General features: G+C 45.4%; 1 protein-coding gene across 2 annotated transcripts in view; it reads right to left on the minus strand.

The window, feature by feature from the left end:
- Positions 1 to 6,693: 6,693 nt before the first annotated feature.
- The window catches only part of gli2a (GLI family zinc finger 2a), a 74,763-nt gene continuing 62,130 nt past the window's right edge, over positions 6,694 to 19,326 (minus strand). For both annotated transcript variants that reach the window (XM_032567278.1, XM_032567279.1), the window contains 7 exons: positions 18,362 to 18,472; positions 18,054 to 18,194; positions 17,403 to 17,552; positions 13,119 to 13,283; positions 12,763 to 13,032; positions 10,148 to 10,493; positions 6,694 to 9,910 (listed from right to left, as the gene is read on the minus strand). In XM_032567278.1, coding sequence (XP_032423169.1) covers positions 7,689 to 9,910; positions 10,148 to 10,493; positions 12,763 to 13,032; positions 13,119 to 13,283; positions 17,403 to 17,552; positions 18,054 to 18,194; positions 18,362 to 18,472 — 3,405 coding nt within the window. In that variant the 3' untranslated portion in view covers positions 6,694 to 7,688. The remainder of the gene's footprint in view (positions 9,911 to 10,147; positions 10,494 to 12,762; positions 13,033 to 13,118; positions 13,284 to 17,402; positions 17,553 to 18,053; positions 18,195 to 18,361; positions 18,473 to 19,326) is intronic.

A 19,326-nucleotide genomic window follows, 5' to 3' on the forward strand; every position in this document is an offset into this window, starting at 1 on the left:
TTGGTGTCTTCTCACCTCACCTTCTCCCCTTCACAATAAAAGTATACATTCAGGTGTGAAATATATACATTGTATACGCCACAACATTTTAAATTGACATTTGTGACTGTATACAAAATAGACCAGCAAATATTGCAGCAAGCATATTGCGAGGGAACGCAAAAGAAAAAAAAAATCCCCATGTCCCCTAGAGGGCTCCGTACTCCGTAACTACGGATGTCACCCACCATAAAACCCAAGAAGAAGAAAGAGGAGGACGCACGGAGCTGCAACCTGACATGTTCTGTGTTTTACAGGTGAGCTGCCTGGTAAGTGGCATACAGGTGATAAGTAACAGTGCTGATGTCTCATAAGTGCCTGGCGGCGTAACGGAGTGAAATCTCACATTTAAGCATTTATGAAGGTGATTGGCTGCAGGGTCGGGAAAATGGCGGACTCATGGTCCGAGGCGGTAGTGATGGGCGGACGAGGCCTCACTGGGTTTGTGGCGCATTTCACAAACTGTGTTGACCATAAACATAATATAATGAGTAGAGCCAAGTCCACCTCGCTGCAGCAAACAGGAAGGGCGGGACGGACCGCTGTCAGTCTCAGACCTTATTTATAGATATGGGACCATTGCACTCCGGAAGTGAAGGGGGCGCTGTTTCCTATATTATCCACGGTCTCCCGTTTTTATTTTCTTCTGAAATCTGATATATCTTCACCTTTAGGAAGGATTTTCACTCAGCATGTATTTGAACTTTTCTCTTTTATTTACTTCAGTGCAGCTCACAGTTTTTAACAGATTCTGTAGCTTTCTGTGAACTTCTAAATCTGCTCCTTAGTCGCATCTTTTCGGGCCTGATACTGCCTCTAGTGGCGTGGGGTGGTAACACAACTAATATAATTACTTTACTAAATCAGAATACCACAACGTCTTTATTATTTCTTTCATTACTGGCAAAGTGAAAGATAAATTATATTCTAAAACAGTGGTCCCCAACCTTTTTAGTCGCGCGGACCGGTCAGCCCTTCGATGTTACGGTTCAAAAAGAACCCGCGATAGGCGAAATCCGCGAAGTAGGAACCTTTATTTTTTTACAATTATTATACAATAAAATACTCCATAATACATTAAAACCAAAGAACAAAACCTCTTTACAGGCCCAAACATTTGTTTAACAAATAAAAAGTACTGTATAAACAATTTTATTTTATTTTTTTACAAATAACTACTGTACTGTAAAATAATAATTTTAATATGAACTGAAAGCGGATTCCTGTGCCCGAATTGCGGAGATCAGCGCCGCCCCACCGCAACCTGAGTTATTGGATTAGAACGGGAGAAAATAAAAAATGATTATGAAAAAAAAACAAAAACAAAGTACAGTAGCACAAATAGTGACTCGTGTATTTCACTGCTCTTCTGACTGAGCCGCTGCATCCTGACTCCGCTCTGTAGCGTTTTTTCTTTTCTTCTAAAGCCCGCGGTGCAGGTGTGTTTCTTCGAGAGAAGAACATAGTTATCGGCAGTGTTGTATAGTAACGAAGTAAAAATACTTCACTACTTTACTTAAGTATATTTTGGAGTACTTCATACTTTCCTGGAGTATGAACATTTTTGATGACTTTCACTTTTACTTCACTATATTTCCGAACTTAATTGCGTACTTTTACTCCGATACATTTTCAATGTGTGGTTTAGTTACTCGTTACAAAAAAGCGAGAGAGAGAAACGCAAGTGTTTTGACCCCACCTACTGATTAGCAAGTAGCAAGCAGGCTACCGAACAAAGTCCGTAGCCTGCTTGCCTGGGCTTGTTCATCACCACCAATAGGATACTTCTTCTTCTTCTTCTTTTCTATTATGGCGGATCACAAGCAACTTTAAGGTGCATACCGCCACCTACTGTACATGTGTGTGTAGAAGCATTACTTCATATCTATTAAATTCTACTTTTTAATTTTGTATTCTTAAGATAAATAAACAATGCTTTCCTTAATTTGTGAATATCTGTTATGTTTCCTTCATTTCCTAATATACCTTTAAGATTCCATTCATGCCCCATATTTCTAACTATTCTCTTTAATTCTTCCCTTTCGAGTTCATTTGACTTACAGTTCATCAATATGTGTTCTACATTTTCTTTCTCTCCACATCTCTCACATTTATCATTATTTTTCCTCCCTATTTTATAAAGCATGTCATTTAAGTAGGTATGACCTACTCTTAATCTACTAATTATTATTTCTTCTCTTCTGTTTCGTTCATTAATGCTTCGAATTCAAACTGACTTTTGTACTTCATATAATCTTCTTCCTTTCTTATCTTCATTCCACATTTTTTGCCATTTCTTGATTTCTTTACTTTTAATTAGGATACACCTGTTTCGCTTCTCCCATTAAACACAAAGCAAGTCTCGCAATCAGTAGCAGTCACATGGAAATTCTATCTTACAAAAACTCCCCGTCCAACTTGAAGAAACACATCGAGGTAACTTCTTATGAAATGGTTATAATCCTCCTGTTTCAGTAACTATAGCTTGGTCACTAGACACTACTGTATTGTGAAATCTTGACCATAAATGAACTTTGTTTGGCATTGTTTCAGTTCCACACTTGGTGTATTTAGCTTAGGCCTAATGTTGACTGTATCAGGCTACCTAGACTCCTCTGTTCAAGGAGGGACAGAAGCCATAGCAATAGCAATTTAGACTAAATTTAACGAATATAGGAAAGGCATGCAAGTTCAAAACCAGGTTTACAGATGCCAATAAGCTGCATTTCCCTCCCAATTCTTTTTTTCTTTTGCATAATGACCAGTTGTGTGCACCACCTACTGACTGTAGCATTGACTGATTCACTGATTTGTGAAGTAGAGTAATCGTAACAGCTCTTTTTCTTCATGTTGGCCGCATTTTCTGTACTATTTATTTTTCTCATTTTCAGCACTGACCTTACTTGAAGGGAAAACTTAAGGCTTACAAAAACTTTGTATTTTCTGTCCTGGAGGGTTTACTAAGAAGCTGGTTCAGTTGTAAAGCAGGTTAAGTTAACCTTGTGCTATAGGTAAAGCACCTAATTTTCTTAACTAAATGATGCCTGCAGGTATATCTATTAGCAGGTTTAATTTTGCCTGCACTTGGTTGTGTACATTATTTTAAGTGTATTTGACAAGTTTACCAAAATATAAAAAATGTCATTCAAACTGCATTTGCTTTGTTTTACTTTTTACTTGTACTTTTCATTACATTACTTGAGTACATCCATTTTTACAGTAATTTCCATACTTAAGTACAAGAAGTTTCAAATACTTTAAGACTTTTACTCAAGTAACATTTCAGTCAGTGACTTCGACTTTTACCAAAGTCATATTTTGGAGAGGTACTTGTACTTTTACTTGACTCTGAGATTTCAGTACTTTATACAACACTGGTTATCGGTAGCTGCTGTCGCTCTTTTTTCTTCTGGGCAAAAAGATTCTTATAAACCGACTTTCCACCATCGATTATGTTAAATATGGCAAGCTGTTTTACGTACGTGTACATATTAAACCGCAACGTTGTTGACACACAGGTAGAGAAGAAGCGGAGAGACTGTTTAGCCAATCAGAATGCAGAACATAATGCATGATGCAAATCTGTGAAGCAGCGAGACCGTGAAAGGTGAACCGCGATGTAGCGAGGGTTCACTGCAGTCTGATGTTGTTTTGTTACTCATTCTGCTGCAAGTTGGCTCAATTTTGACGCGTAAGACGTAACCGGTAAAATCCGGTTTAGGATTTTCAAAATAAAAGATCCGGAAGTAGTTCATTATTTCTTGCGCGGCCCGGTACCGGTCCGCGGCCCGGTGGTTGGGGACCACTGTTCTAAAACACCATATTTTTCCATTTTCTTCAGGATGTAGAGCTAATTAGGTGACATAAACAATGCCTTTATACATTATAAATAATATCTACATATCCATCAGTTATAGGAGAAACAAAAGAAATAAGACATGAAAAACAACATGATCAACTATAATAAAAATACCATTTACAATGTATACATAAGAAATTTAATTGAGCAAAAGTCAATAAACAAATGAATTACGTTCACAGAAGAATAACCAGGATTGTTGGTTAAACAGATACAAGCAATAATTCACATTTTTATTTTTACTGTGCCACATATATTATTCTGAAACTTTTTGTTGGTAGAGTCTTATACATAGGAAAAAATCTGGTTAAACTATTTAGTCTTCCAAGGTGGAAATTTTTCTTCGACTCTAAAACGATAAAATAAAACTCCTTCATAGAATCACAATATCAGCAATTTGTGCATCAAGTGAAACTGGAATCACTTTGAGGTTTTGTTTATGTCATTTAAGTAGCTCTACTTCCTAAAGAAATGAAAAGGTATGTTGTTTTGTGAGGGACTTTATCTTTTATGGTTCCAGTAATGCCAGAATTAATAATAAATTATAAAGACGTTGTGGTATTCTGATTTGCCTGATTACGCAGGATGTCTATAGAGACAGTAAGGAAGTTTCATAACAGGAACTGTTTAAGTGCTGCTGCCTCGTTTTTGGGTTTCCAGTATGAGTGCATTCTGTTACAACAGAAGAAGTCGGACAGTCCTTGATGGAGCGGCTTATAGACGACGCACCGACAAGTTCCTGCTACCTGCTGCTTTCTGTGTTCTACAGTTTCTGCTAAAATAAATGCTTCATGGGAGATGAGTTAGTCCATCACTTTCAGCATAAACCTTCCCTTCAGAGGATTTGATATTGGAGAAACGGGGCCTTGCCCAGCCTGGGGGCCACAGGTCAGCCTGGGATTTGAGCCAGGGACCTTGAGGAGGTTCTGAGTCGGGACCAGACGTGTCTGTGCTAATAGACAGAACCATCCAAACTGCCTGATGAGTTCATGGTCCGGTTTAAGTGAGATGCTGTGGGACTCAGACTCGCCTGCAGGAATGTTTCAGCGTTTAGCCGCTCCCACCCACCCAGCTGGACATTAGACGTGTGATGATGTTTCGCCACCTCAAATGGAGCGTTTTGACACCTCGGGTGCTAAAAGCCGGCCTATCAGAGGCCGGCGCCTCCGGGCCACTAAAAGCTGGTTTCCTTCACTCATTCAGAGAAATAAAAACATCAACACCATAAAGTCACAATCCCAATAAACTGCCAACTTTCCAGAAACGCGACTGAGGAAAAAAGGTTTCATGTCTGAATAATATTTCTGATTATTTTGAGATGAGCTCTTTAGCTCACCTTTACCTACAACCAATTGTTGCTCCACCCAAACCAGAACCCGGAGCAGAACCCAGAGGTAGTCAATTCAGAAACATCTGAAGTTTCTTCTAGTTTCTGTCTGAAGTGAACTGCCTGACCTGATGCTCGTCCTAGGAGAAGGTTACAGTCCTGGACCTCCGGCCCGGCCCACTCTGGCTCAGAGTAGTGCTGCTAGCCTCAGAGAGAGGCTGGACAGTTGGACTTCTGGACCACCTGTCAGAGATGATTTGGCCTTGATCATCTCTGAAGAACCACTGGTAGGTTTTGTTTGGACTGGAAACTGAGTGGGATCAGCCGACCCTGACCAACAGAACCCCCAGATCTCTCTTCCTTCGACCCGCTGGACTCATCAGTCCAACTGTCCGCTGAGTCAATCAGTGAAAACTCATTGAATTGAAAACCCCACAGTGATGAACTCTGTTGTCCGCAGAATCAACAGAACCAGCAAAACCGGCAGAACCTGATCTGCACCAGAACCTTCAATCACTTCCGTTCAGGATCTGACTGTGTGGCTACACTCAGCACCTCTGAAACCTGAAATCACTGAGGCTGCCATGTTGGTCACGGACTGTGGGAACTTCATCTCCCAGCATTCATTGCACTGGAGATGACACAGGTAAGGACTGACCTGCTATGAAGCCCAGAGTTGGTCCAGAAGACTTGTAACCCTTTGAGTTGTTGCCTGGTGAACTGATAGCTGTTAGCGCATCCAGCTCTTTCAGAACCAGCAGCTCAACCGCTGGACCAGAACCACTTCCTGTTCTCCTTCCATCGTTTTTACCTCTGCACATTTTTGACTTGAGCGGTTAAATCAGAGTTGGTGGTCTTTCCTTCACAGCTTTGCTGATTAGATGCTGTTCTGTCCTCTGGATGCTGCAGGCTGGATCTGCTGAAATGTTTCTTGCTGCTCATTCTCCCCCCAGCAGGCAATGAGCAATGTCAGTGGCAACAGCAATCAGCACTCCGCTGTCAGATTCTCTGAGCTCCGGCTTGTTAATCCTCATCTGAGTTCTGCTCTAGTTAGTTTCTGCAGTCCAGCCTCTCGCATCTTCATCCTTCTGTGGATTCGACTAGACCAACTTTGAGCAGATTGTCAGGAAGGATAACCTGAAAAGGAGGGGACCCCCATACTCTGATACCCCTAAACGCAGTCCAGCTGGATGGAAGGAGCTCCAACAGCACCACCACAGTGAAACATGCTGTTGGCAGCATCATGCTGTGGGAAGACGGATGGAGATAAACCCGGACAGTCTCGGAAGAAAACCTGGCAGCAGCAGACCTGAGATTGGGGTCAAAGTTCACCTTCCAGCAAGATAACTAACCTGAACATGCAGCCAGAGATATTATGGGATGGTTAGAACGGCCTAGTCAAAGTCCTGCTGAAAATCTGAAAACTTGTTAATTGTAACATCTGACTCCAATGAAAACACAAAATAAATTTAACAGAAAAGAGAAGATGGTTTATTTAAAATGTACCAAAGCTACACACTCGCTGTGAGTGGAGCGGGACACATGGGAAAACATGGATGGGGTTGAGTTCACTGGGATTGAGTCTCTGCTGACGACACAGAAAATACATCATCATCACCACCGGGGATGAAGAAGAACCTCCGATCCAGAAACGCAGAACCTTCAGAATTAAATGTAACTTTTAACAAGGCAGTTCATCCGCCTTCTGCGATTTGTAGTCACCCTTCCCTTCAGACGGGTGACTACCCTTCCCAGAAGACACCATCCTGTAGGGTGAGTCCAGCCCCCTATAGAGGCAGCTGGTTTCACTTCTCTCACTGTGGGAACAGAGGACAGGAGGCATCCTCTGGGACAGAGGGTTTTCGTCTCCGTAACAGACCCGAACAACGGATGCTCTCATCCACACTCCTGGAACCGTACCCTCTGGTCCAGTCTCTCCCCAACCGGAAGGTGGAGGTCCGTCTCCTTCCAGCTGAGGAACATGACTGGGTTGGGGTTAGTCTTTAATCAAAAAGCAAAAGGAAACATTCCAGATATAAAGTAGAGCTGTTAGCAGCCCCAGTTTAAACACACAGAGTACAGCATAAGTTAAAACGGTAAACTCCAAACACATCAGAGATCAGTCTTCCTGTATCTACATGTCCATTTCCTGATAAGTGTGTCCTCGGGTGCTGAGCTGTGATGTCCCAGAAAGGCACAATATGGTCTGTTTTCAGTGCACTACTTTGTAAACACCAGTAGTCCTGACAGGCATTAATATGCCCTGGGCTGGATTACTGTTAAAATATGGCTTTAAAGACAGAAAACAGTACCTCCAGCTAAGCTAACTATGAAAAAGAGAAGATTGCCATGGTGCCATAGACAGCGGAAACAAAGGTCTGAAGCAGCTAATCAGTGCTTTCTGCGAGTTTCCTGAAGGTACCCAGATGTTCCCATCTCCAGGGACAAGAGGAGGTGGAGGTCTCAACTGATGAAGTTGAGGAACTTGCTCTCTTCAGCCAGAGCTGTAAGCAAGGAGTTCATGTCTCCAATGGCCATGTTGCCAATCCCAGTTGGGACGGACGCCAGGGTGATGGAATTGCGTGGCGTGGTGAGACGGGAGGAGCTCTGAGACAGGCTTTGCAGAAGCCCTGGACTCAGCGTCCCAGACATCAGGCTGGAATGATCTCCGTCATCTAGCATGGTGTCGAAGTCGATCTGAGTGTGCTCTGTGGCTCTGGACCGGCCGGTGGACGAGTCAATGATACTGCTGGAGACCTGGTTGGCTCCTGGAGAGGCCATGCTGGCTGCAGCAGCCATGTCGCTACAGGTGGTTTCATTGGCACTTGGGGACATTGAGTCATCATCACTGCTGTGAGACGAAGGCTGAAACATGTGAATCTGAGCCAGGTAAAACACAGCAGAGTTCTGGTTGACTGGGCTGCTGTGGTTCAGCCCCTGGCTCTGCCTCTTTGGGCTTGCCTCAGAGCAGATGTTACTGGGGTTCAGTTCAACTAGCCTGGGGCTTGGTTGTGTCATGGCAGAAGCTGAGTGCTGCCTGGGGAAGGACTTGGGCTCGTTAGGTGGCTGGGGTTGTAACATCCTTCTGGCTCCGTTCTGGATCACATACTGCTGCTGCTTGAGGGGAATGCTGTAGTTCTGCTCCTGGTTCACTTGGTTCCCATGACAGTACCCATCCACCTGGGCTCTGGTCTTAAAGCTCTGCAGCTCAGAGCTAGCCGCAATGTTGAGGGTTATGCTAGAGCTTCCAGATAACGAACGAAGCCTTCCTTCCTGACTGAGCTCTTGCTGATGACTCATGTGCTCATTAAAGCTGCATTGTCTCTGCTGCTGATGATGCTGGAGGGAGGTATTCCCCGGGCTCTGGTGGCTGTGGTACCCCTGTATAGAGAGGTTGTGGCTTATCGGGACGACCTGCTGGTTGCCACTCAGGGCATGTAGCACCCCAGAGCTGTGCCTTTGCTGAGCGGAAGCCAGGTTGCTCCTGAAGGGATGCTGCTGAGGTTTGGGGAGTTTGGTGTCCATCGTCCCGGAGCTCACCTCATTCCACTGCACTGGCATGTTGTTCTTATTGTCTCGTGGTGCTGGGACGAGCTGCTGGGAACCATTGACACCCCCCTGGTAGGAAATGTCATGACCAGACTGTGCCAGGGTGGCGTCCACCATGGCCATCCTCCTCTGGCCATGAAAGTGCAGCGGTGGAGCCATGCTGGCCTGGTAGCCCTGACTGTTATAGCTGTGGCTTGTTGGGCCAGAACTCTGAGACCTCAGGTACTGAACCACATCATCTGGAAGCACAATCTCATCCTCTGCACTCTGCTCCCCACTGCTCATCAGCCCGTCGACTGCCATGGTCTCCATGGCAATGTTCTCAGAAATGCTTGGCGGTCTTGGGGCGAACGGGTAACGCTGGAGACTCCCATCCGAGCGTGTGTAACCCTGCATAGCCAATGCCTGATGGCGCTCGGCAGATGACAGGGCATTCATAGGGTTTACATTGTTCATGCTGCTGTAGCGCTGAACCCTTGGAAGAGACAGAGGGTCTAGGGGTGGACGGCAGACGGGGTCACTTGCCCGACGTGGGAGGTTGGTCGGAACTTCATGGGGCATCATGCTGTGTGAGCCATAGGTGATGTCGCTGCACCGCCGGGGTGCATCGCCGGTGGCCGGCTGGAGGAAGGTGGAGCCTTCCTGACAGTCACTGTACAGAGCCATCCTTGTCCTCAGGCTCATTCGATCCATGTTGGGGAGAGGAGTAGGTGGAGCACCGCCAATAGCGGCAGCGTACTTCGCTTTGAGCCGATAATGCTGGGCTGGGGTTAGACTCAGAAGGCTGGGCAGGGCTCCTCCACTAGCCACACCCCCACCACAATGACTGGCCTCACTGGAGCGCCTAGACAGATCGGTGGAGATCGGGTCATACGAGTCAGCCGAGCTGATGTTGTTGTGACGGTTAGTGCCAAACTGGGATGCCTCGCTGGAGCGCCGGCTAGAGTAGCAGGGCGAGATTCCGGAGGAGCGTCGACTGAAGGTGTAGGCTGAGCTAATGGTGCTGGTGGTGCTGTCACGGCGGTCGTTGAGCTGGTTCAGTAGCGTTATGTCGCAGGAGGTCAACTCCCCAGTGGGTTGGCCAGTGTACGGAGTGCGGAGGCTGCTCGTCATGATGGATCTCTCCAGCAAGGAACCTAGCAGACATGAAGGGAAAATTACACCAGGAACCTAGATGGCTCTGTGAAGTTTTACAGTTTACAGAGAGATTATGATTGATTTATGCATCCATAGGGGAGAGGGAAGCTGCTGGTAAATGCTGTCCACTGGTTTTTACTCTGACTGGCCTGACCTTTCTCATTGGAGCAACCGGGACCACATGTTGGAGCTCAGAGACATTAGTGGTTCATGGACATTCAACATGTGATGCTCACCAGCTGCAGGGATGGGAGGAAGCTTCATGCCCTGTGGTCTGCTGGTAGCCCAGCTGCAGGTCTCCCGCACCGCCTTCAGCCTCTCCTGCTTGATGTTCTCCAGCTTGATCGTGACCGCTCCTCCGTGAGCCACCGATTTCCTCAGCTGAAGCCCCATTCCCACCTGCGGCACCCCGGTGGGGATCGTGGAGTTGACTGTGGGACCCTCGTCCGGCGCGCTGAGGTCCCCGAAGCTGCCCCCGCTGTACATGGCCATCTCTACCCCACTGTCATTGTTGTTGGCGCTGCCAAGAGGCGACGGCTCGCTGCTGCACGATGACTGGCCACCAGGACTGGACTGATGCGTCTGCAAAGGAACAGCAGGGAGTGACGTTCATGCAACACTGAAAATATTCTGCTCAAACTGATGTGGGTTTTCTGTGGGAATATTTGATGCAAATAAAGACGAAGAATGAGATGAAAGGTGATAAAAATGCAAGTGAAAATAGAACCATGCCATGTTCACACAGCTCCATTATGCATTAATCACTAGTTAATTATTACCAAAGTTCAGATATTCTGACTGTAATGGTGTTTTGTAATGACTAATGCAGGCTTGTTCTTCCAGAGTCATTAGTTATGTATGCATGTGATTTATTAACAATATGAAAACAAGAGAATAATAGATGATTCTATGCTAAACAGTTCAGAATGCAGAAGTCTGATCATAGTTTGACCCACAGCTGAAAACTGTCTGATTCTCTGAATATTAATGACAGCAGCCGGATGATCGGCTCGACTGGAGCAATTCATGCAGGTCTTTCATATGAATAAAGAGACAGAGATGCTCTCTCACCTCAGAGATGTCTGTCCGATTGTTAGAGGAGAAGCAGAGGAAAGCAAGAAGCCAGACAGTTCAGTGGAAAACGACTCAGTCAACATTTACGGGAACCTGAAACACATTTCATTCTCCTGCTTCCCCAGCAGCAACCAGCATTCATACCCCTTGAGGTGACTGAAGGTGATTTTAATGTTCAGACTCTGGTCCAGACTCCGCTCTGGACTCGGGTCTGATAGAGACTTAGCTGCAGATTAGGGTGATGGTAGAGAGGCCTTCCTTGGAGGCTTGGAAAGCTGTTCCGTTGTAATTAGATAGTCTGAATGCTGTGATGCTAACTAATGGGTGCAAATGCTATTCAACATTTACATTTTATTGAAAACTTTTTGAACATTGAAGTGTCCTTTCTTCTCTTCCTCTTAGTTAAATAGTCCCTTGTTGAAACCTTTAAATCTGCCAGGCAGGGGTGTGAATACTTTAAGGCGAAACTGTAGAAGATAAATGTGAAATCTCTGCCCAAAATCACCATTGCTTAAAAAACTGAACTGCACTAGAGTTCACATGTTAGCTGAGGCTGAAACAGAACATCCTCCACACAGCAGAACATGGTAATGGCGGGAGCATGCTACGGGGATAATTGACATGACGCAGGCTCCACCCACATGCGGACGTAGAGCAATCCTCCGTCAATCATTCAAGTGCATTTGTCAGCAACTGAACAATCGGCGGTTTGTCCGGAGGTTTCACGCCCTTATCTGGAGGACCTGACCTCCAACAATAATGCCAGTGGTTATCTCAGCAAACACGCTGTGGTCAGAGAGGTTTCCAGGAAAATAATAGGAAGTCATGGCCCAGCATTGTCAGCGGGGAACGGGCAATCCCAACAGCTGTTACCCAGAACTAGTAGAGGGTGGAATACATTTGATTTAATTTTCAATATGTGAAGGTATGCATGATTTTATATGTGCAGATTCCAACGGTAGCTCTGTGGCAGCATGATAATGTGCTACAGTAACTGCAGTATTTACATTTAAGAAACTTTTCATGCTATTGTTTATTTTTAACCATTTCCCTGAAGGCAGATTTTCACAAGCTGGTATTATTTAAGTCATTACTCACCTGCTAGTATGTGCAAAATGTGTCCGACAGCATTCATACTTGGATCCAACCAGACTTTGTTCCCCTCAGCATTGTTCCCAGTTTATCGTTGATTTTTCTGTTGTTTCTAATAACCTTACGGACCTGACGTAGGACTCGTTAGAGAATTTTCTTGCTCATCTTTGCCTCAGTGTTGTATTATAAGGCAAAAATGACTCGAAAAATGTCTCAGGTAATGCATTGAGTTCCACTACCTACCGCTATTCGTAACACTGTTTGTCGGCGTTTGCTCTACTTCCACATGTGGGCGGAGCTGGCGTCATGTCAATTAAACTGGCCAGAAATAAGTTATGAAATAAAGAAAAATAAATAGGACATTATTTTGTAATTTTGGATTGAAATCTCAAAACTAGCAAACTCCAGAAAAAGCCTGATCTCCAGTTTATCCTCACCGTCTGCTCTGTGATCAGTCTGTGATAAAACAGCCTGAAAAATGCAGCCAGAAACGCATTTTAGCATGAGAGACGGCACTCATGCCATGCAGAGGGAAACGGGCAGTTTGATAGAGGAAAGGTTAATTAGCCTTTGAGACGGTTAATTAGGGAAGAGGAGTAGATAGATTGACTAGAGTCGGTTAGCGAGGCTGGTTGAGGAGAAAGCGTCCTGCTAGCTGTGATCCCATGAGGATACAGGAACTCACCACAGAGTCCTCCATCTTGATTGGTTTGACCTGCAGCCGCTCGTCTCCTCTGGATGCACCGTTGGCCTCCGTCTTCCCATCTGCGCCCGCCGGGCCGTGCTTTGCCTCGTTCTCCCCGTTTCCTCTAGGGGGCAGTCTAGGTGGTGCGTCGCTCCGCTGCTTCTTAGTGACGTGGGCGTCGGGTCCGTGAACCGTCTTGACGTGCTTCCTGAGGGAGCTGGGGTCGGTGTAGCGCTTGGTGCAGCCCAGGATTTTACAGACGTACGGTTTCTGCAAACAAACGTCTAGTTTACTGCCAAACACATTCAACAGCTGGCTAAACACCGTCCTCATGGAGGCACAAAGGAGACCGGTACCTCATTGGAGTGTGTGCGGTTCTGGTGCTTGGCCCTGTCCGAGGCGTTGGAGAAAGCCTTGTTGCAGCCTTCGTGCTCACACACATACGGTTTCTCACCGGTGTGGGACCGGAGGTGAGTCTTCAGGTTCTCCAGGCGAGAGTAAGCCTTGAAGCATCCCTCAAACTGCAGAGACACGGGGGACCAATCAGGGACCAACTGGCCACTGGATGCTTAGTGCAGGTACAAACACCCTGATACATCGAGTAAAGAAACACCCAATGGTTCCTAGTAGAGATGGAGTACTGCTGCTGCTTGGAGCTCCTCCTAGTGGAGACAGAGAGTACTGCTGTCTGCAAGCTCCTTGTTCTCAACAAGCTACCATCTGGTTTCATCAGCTCCTTCTTGGGAGTCTAAGAGACTCTGAAGTGGAAACAGAATCAAATCAGAGAAAATGTCAGAACTTCTTCCTTTCAGAGCGGCAGCTCTGAGACGGTCCATGAGGGACTCATTAAACAGCGGGGCCCCCTGCTGGGGAGTTATCTTAATTACCCCCCTCACTGCTTTCGTGCTTGCAGCAGAATCAGATGACTTTAAAGCTTTGCCTCACTTGGCAACATGGAATATTCCTGCTCTGCTGCAAAACTATTCTGACTCCTTCAACTTTATTTAAACAGATTTATTTTATGTTTTTTTTTTTATTTAGTCAGATCTCCTTCTCATTCATTAGTTACAGCTTTACCCATTTAAGGTTGTACATGAGGATGGAAGCACAGTCCAAGTGATTTTGTACATACTGCCTTTCTAGTATTTTTTTACAGACTGTCACTGATTTTAGTTGTGAACGATAACAAAATTGAACAATAACGGGGAGTGCAAATACAAAGATTCACATTTGAATGAAATTTTTACATTAAATATATTTTCAATGTGTTTGTGGAACTTTTCCCAATATGGTTTTATTACTTGGCAGTCCCAAAAACATGGAAGTGGTTTGGCTCCGTTGGACCCACAGAGTCTCCAGCAGGCGTCCCCGTTGCTTCCATATCGTCTCTGAATGGGTGGAACAAAAAATGGTGCGACATTTTTCCAGCAAATCTCCCGCCATGTGTTTGATCCGGTGGAGACCCACTGCAGCTGACAGATTTCCTCCCAGCCTTCTTGTGGGATTATTACCTTAATTTCCATTTCCTCTTTATGTATTCTGTATTCTCATGTTTAGATAGCTGTATGGCATTATATAACTTAGAGATAATTCTGCTGTCTGATCTGGGATTAATTAGTGATAGAAATACCTCCATGAAACTTGAATCATTTTTTGTCAACACCTCTTTAAAATTTCTATTAAAATAATGTCAGGTACCTAAAAAATCATCTTTTTCCAGTCCATGATCCGTCTGTAAGGTTTCAAAACTCTGAAATATCCCTTTGTGGGCAAATGAATAATAGGTAGTTAATCCTTTTGAGATTCATAACTTGAATCTGTTATCAATTCTATTTGGTGTAAAATCTGAATCATAGGCACACCACCTCATAAGTTTAGATATGTCTCCTATTTTGCAAATTTTAGCCAATTCCTGCCAGGACTTGAGGAAGCTACCAGTTATAGAGTCTTCTGGGATCTGCTGTTTTTATAATTTATAATCACTAAGTAGGGCTGTTAGTGGGATTCCTTTTATCGTCGTTCCTTCTCTTTCCTTCCACGCTGCAGTATATGATGGTGAACAGAGGCAGACTAAAGGTCTCAGCTGGGCTGCATGGTTGTATTAAGGCCCATTCCACCCTTTTCTTTTTTTAGTTGCAGAGTTCTAAACTTAATTCTGGCCTTTTTATCCTAACCCTGCCACAAATACCTCGCTATTAATCTATCCCATTCTAAGAACCGTTTAGGTGGGATTCTGACTGGTAAACACTGAAATAAGTACAGTAACTGTGGAAGGATATTCATCCTGATGGATTCTATCCGCCAGTTAAGGGGTTAAACTTAACCCCTTAACTGGCGGTACCAAAATCACCAAAAATGCCTGAACAGGCAAACCCAAATTAAATCAGCTGCTGTTCTTGAACAATTTGGAGTTCATGCAAAAGCTTGGTCTCTTTATGAAGACGACAAGCTGAATTTTCTATTTTTGTAGTCAAAAATACTTTAACTGTAAGTAGTTTGTAGCTATTATGTTTGTAACACAAAGGAAATTGAAAAATTTTGCTTCACCCAGATTTTTTACTTTTATTTCTTGTAAATACACATTGAGTCTTGAATGTATGGACTGGAAAATACAATAAATCTGTAGAATAAAGTATTTTGCTTGTGGATTTCAAGATTGATCAAAATAGCACAAAAAGAAATGTCATTTTGGACATGTTTATTTTTGAGGATGTACAGGTGTTGTCCAAGTCTCTATTTGGAGTCTCCAAGTGGCACATTTAGATAACACCTGGTATACAAACTACTAATGACTGTAACTCGGTGCTTCGACATTACGACTAACATAATACACATAAAACTGAACACAATTTGTCCATGTATCTTCCTAGGTAGGGGTCTATTAACCTGACCCTGTTGAGTCCCCACAAAGTCCCCCTCCTCGGTCCAGAGGGAGAGGCCCTTGCCTGCAACAGTCGCATGTCGGAAAAAAAGGAAAAAGCGAGAAAAGTGTCCCAACTCCAAAGGAAAAAAGGTCCCAAAAGAACCGAATTATTCTATAGTTTGTTTCCACCACAGATTTGGTTGAAGATATTTCACAAGTCCTCCCGCCGTCTTCGGTCTGGGGAAGATCCGCTAGGTCCCGGAGGGGCCCGCAGACGTTCTCCTGAAGGCTCGCAGCTTCTCCTTGTAGCTGGAGCCCCGGCCGGCTTTAAATGCGCCCTTCGTGGCTCGTCGGTCCACTCTCGTCCAGGACAGTTGCTGCACCTGCTCCATGAGCGTCTCCGGAGGTTTGACGGTTGGCACAGTGAAGCCTCGTCTCAGCAGGTCCTCTGATGCCTCCTCTACCGTATCGTAGGTTCTGGTTCCGTCTTCGTATCTAACATGCAGCTTCGTGGGGAAGAGGGCTTCAAAGGGGACATTATTTTCCTTCAATACTTAGTGGGTTTCTGTATATTCCCTTCGTCTTTTAAGTATGAGAGGTGGATAGTCGTGATCCAGGTTAATATGATTTTCTTGCCAGGTAAATCATAAAACTCAAGACCTTCATGCAGTAAGCTTTCGACAAATGAGATCATTGTCAGTTCCTTCTCGGATCCCTCCGGTACCCCATACATTCTTACATTTTCACGTCTGGATCGGCTTTCCAGATCCATCAATTTGTCCTCCAGCTTAACGTGTAGCTTTAGCATAGCCATGATGACCTCCTCCGTGTTTAGGATCCTTTCTTCTGCCTTCTCAATATGTCCCTCCACCTCCTTCATTCTGGTGTTCACCTTCGCTATTTCTTCTTTTCTGGTCTCAAATTGATCTTTAGTTTCTTGGCGAAACCCTCTTAGTTCTCTCAGAATCAGTTCGGAGTCGGCCATTTTTAGACGCTGCGCCTTTTTGCTTGTTAGCTTCAATGCGCTAACTGCTAATTCTTGCTGTGTCCCGTCTCTCTCACCCATCTGACTTCAGTCTGCATTTATTGCTTGAAGCAGTGGTACATCTTTTATTTCCATCTTAAGGAGTTATAGTGGTAGATTTACTTAGTTTATTTGGGGGAATTTCTCTAATTACTCTGGTTCAACCAGGAGCGCTCTCGCTATGCGACCATCTTGATGGTGGTTCGACCCAGAAGCCTGTTTTATGGGCTTTAGGGTGATGAACCAACAGAGTGGAGCTGAACTGGGATGGTTAGGGTAACTGACTGTTAAAGTGTTGGTTTGCATTTAAGTTCAGTACCTTCACTCTGATGCCCCTAAATAAAGAACAGCTCAACCTCCAAATCACACCATCTAAATCTGTACAGTCAGTGGCCTAGTCAAAGTCCAAACCTAAATCCAACTGAGGATCTCTTGGAGACGGACCAAACTTCTGACTGTGGGGCGTGAATATTTATGCACACTGTGGAAAACCAATAAATAATTTTCCTTCACATTCGGTTTCTTTCTGTTGTCTGATGCAGAACATCTCCAACTGAATTGAAGTTTGTGTTTGGTACCATCTGGTACCAGTAGAAAGTACACCTGGTCAGAATGTTGATCAGACAGAGAAGAACAGTGCCTACATCCTGCCCTCGCTTCCATGTTCACCTTCAAACAACCAGGTTTGCACAAGGTTTTCATGTTCCCATCATGTTCCCATCATGTTCCCATCATGTTCCCAGCCCTCCTCACCGTGCATTTGTGCGGCTTCTCGCCGGTGTGTCTCCTCATGTGGACCACCAGCATGTACTGGGCCTTGAAGGGCTTCAGCTCCCGGGAACAGTCCTCCCAGCGGCACACGAACTCCTTCTTCTCTCCGTGGATGTGGTCGTTGTTGATGTGCTGCGTGGAGGAAAGCAGCTCAGGTCAGCCGTGTCTCTGCAGCAGACACAGCTCTACACACAGTGCAGATAGAACTATAGAAACCAGGTGATGAAGTAAAGAAGAGTAGAATGAGTGGAAGTATGCCTGATCTGGGTCTGGACCTTCTGGTTTTGGGTGGGTTTAGATCCACTAGAACCAGAACCATTAGTCTGGACCGAACTGGAATTAACTTGAAATGTCTTTAATAACTGAACTGGACCGCCTGGTTCGGTTCATATGGTGCTTGGGCCAAAGCCCGATTATGGATGGGAGGACCAGAACCAGAATGAGGTACTCCTTCTGGACTTCATCAGCCGGGCTGACCCAGTCTCAGAACTCTGGGTCACTTCACCGTTTCATAACCCTTAATCCTAATCTTGGACTACACCTGACAGGAACTGAGCCAGTCTGATGCTCATCTGATGGCTGCAGTGCAAACTGGCTGTGAAGCATACGGATTAAATAATCCCTGGGTCTCACGTGGACAAGCTGGTCCTGGGTGTCGTACTCCCTGCCGCAGCCCTCCCAGTGGCAGTCGGTCTCGTAAACGGCCTCTGGCTCCTGCTTGCACTCGTCCTTGTCCAGATCTTCGCTCAGGTCCAGGACTCCTGCGGCGTGGTCCTGATGGCAACGACAAGCGGGAGGGAGAACAACCGCTTTATTCTGACTGGTTAATCTGATCCTTAATCTGCAGCTTTGTTACAATCAATCAAAGGTGAATCGGTAAAAGCTGGTGGTCCGGGGAGCGGAGCTGTTCCGCCTCCTGGTTCTGGTTCTGCTGGTCCCACCTGAGCGGACGGTGAAATGGGAACTGGACCCTCTGCTTCAGTCTTCACCTTGGTCCTCTTGGTGTTCAGCGGATTGACTGTGCTGCTGACCGCCGGATCTCCACCGGAGCTCTGAGCAACACAAAGACAAGAGAGGGAAGTTAGAGGAAGAAACATCTGAAAGAAGAGTCAGATGACCAACAGACTCCTGAACTGGTCTCTGGGCCGCCTCTGGATGAAGCGTGTCGTACTACCGCAGGGAATTGTCAGTTCATTAGATCTTTGGTGAAGCATTATAGATGTGTGGCAGAACAGATTACCTGAGCCAAGCGTGGGGTGGTTTCATCAGAAACCTCTGAACAGAACCAAACCACCGCCAGCCAGACGCAGCCGGGGCAGAAAGTCCAGCAGGAAGCGCCTGAGGCGTATCTGACCCAGCTGATGAGCATTGCTCTGTGGTTCTGAACGGTCCAGATAACTCGTATAAAACTTTTGCTCATCTTTGTGCGTTCTGTCTGATTCTGCTTTATGAGGTTTTCCCTCCTCGGTGTTTCAGCAGACCAGCGGACAGGAGTTCTGGTAGGATCTCTGAGGGGATTCCTGATTCTGCAGGCTCAGAGCGACTCCAGCTCTGAATCATGAAGCTGCGGTCTGCAGGTGTGTGAAGGATGTGAACGCTTGGACCTGATGGACATGAAGCACGCTGAGATGGAGCACTCTCACTGGTGATGGACCAACACTACGTTAGCACAGCAGGTCTCCATGTTAGACTCTGACTTTTCCTTAGACTCCCCAATGCTCCCCTTTACTTTGTGATTCATCCATCAATGCTCTAAGTTCCTTCAATTTATTGGCATATTTTTCAAGTATGATTTGAAATGATTAGGACCTTCCTTCCAGGTGCTGCAGTTGTTTTAGGGGCAGCAGAAGAGAGACAAATAACTAAAACTCTGAATCCAGCTCAGCAGAAATGCAGAGCTGGATTC

Source organism: Xiphophorus hellerii, chromosome 7, assembly GCF_003331165.1.
Source record: "Xiphophorus hellerii strain 12219 chromosome 7, Xiphophorus_hellerii-4.1, whole genome shotgun sequence".
Classification (NCBI taxonomy): Eukaryota; Metazoa; Chordata; class Actinopteri; order Cyprinodontiformes; family Poeciliidae; genus Xiphophorus; species Xiphophorus hellerii.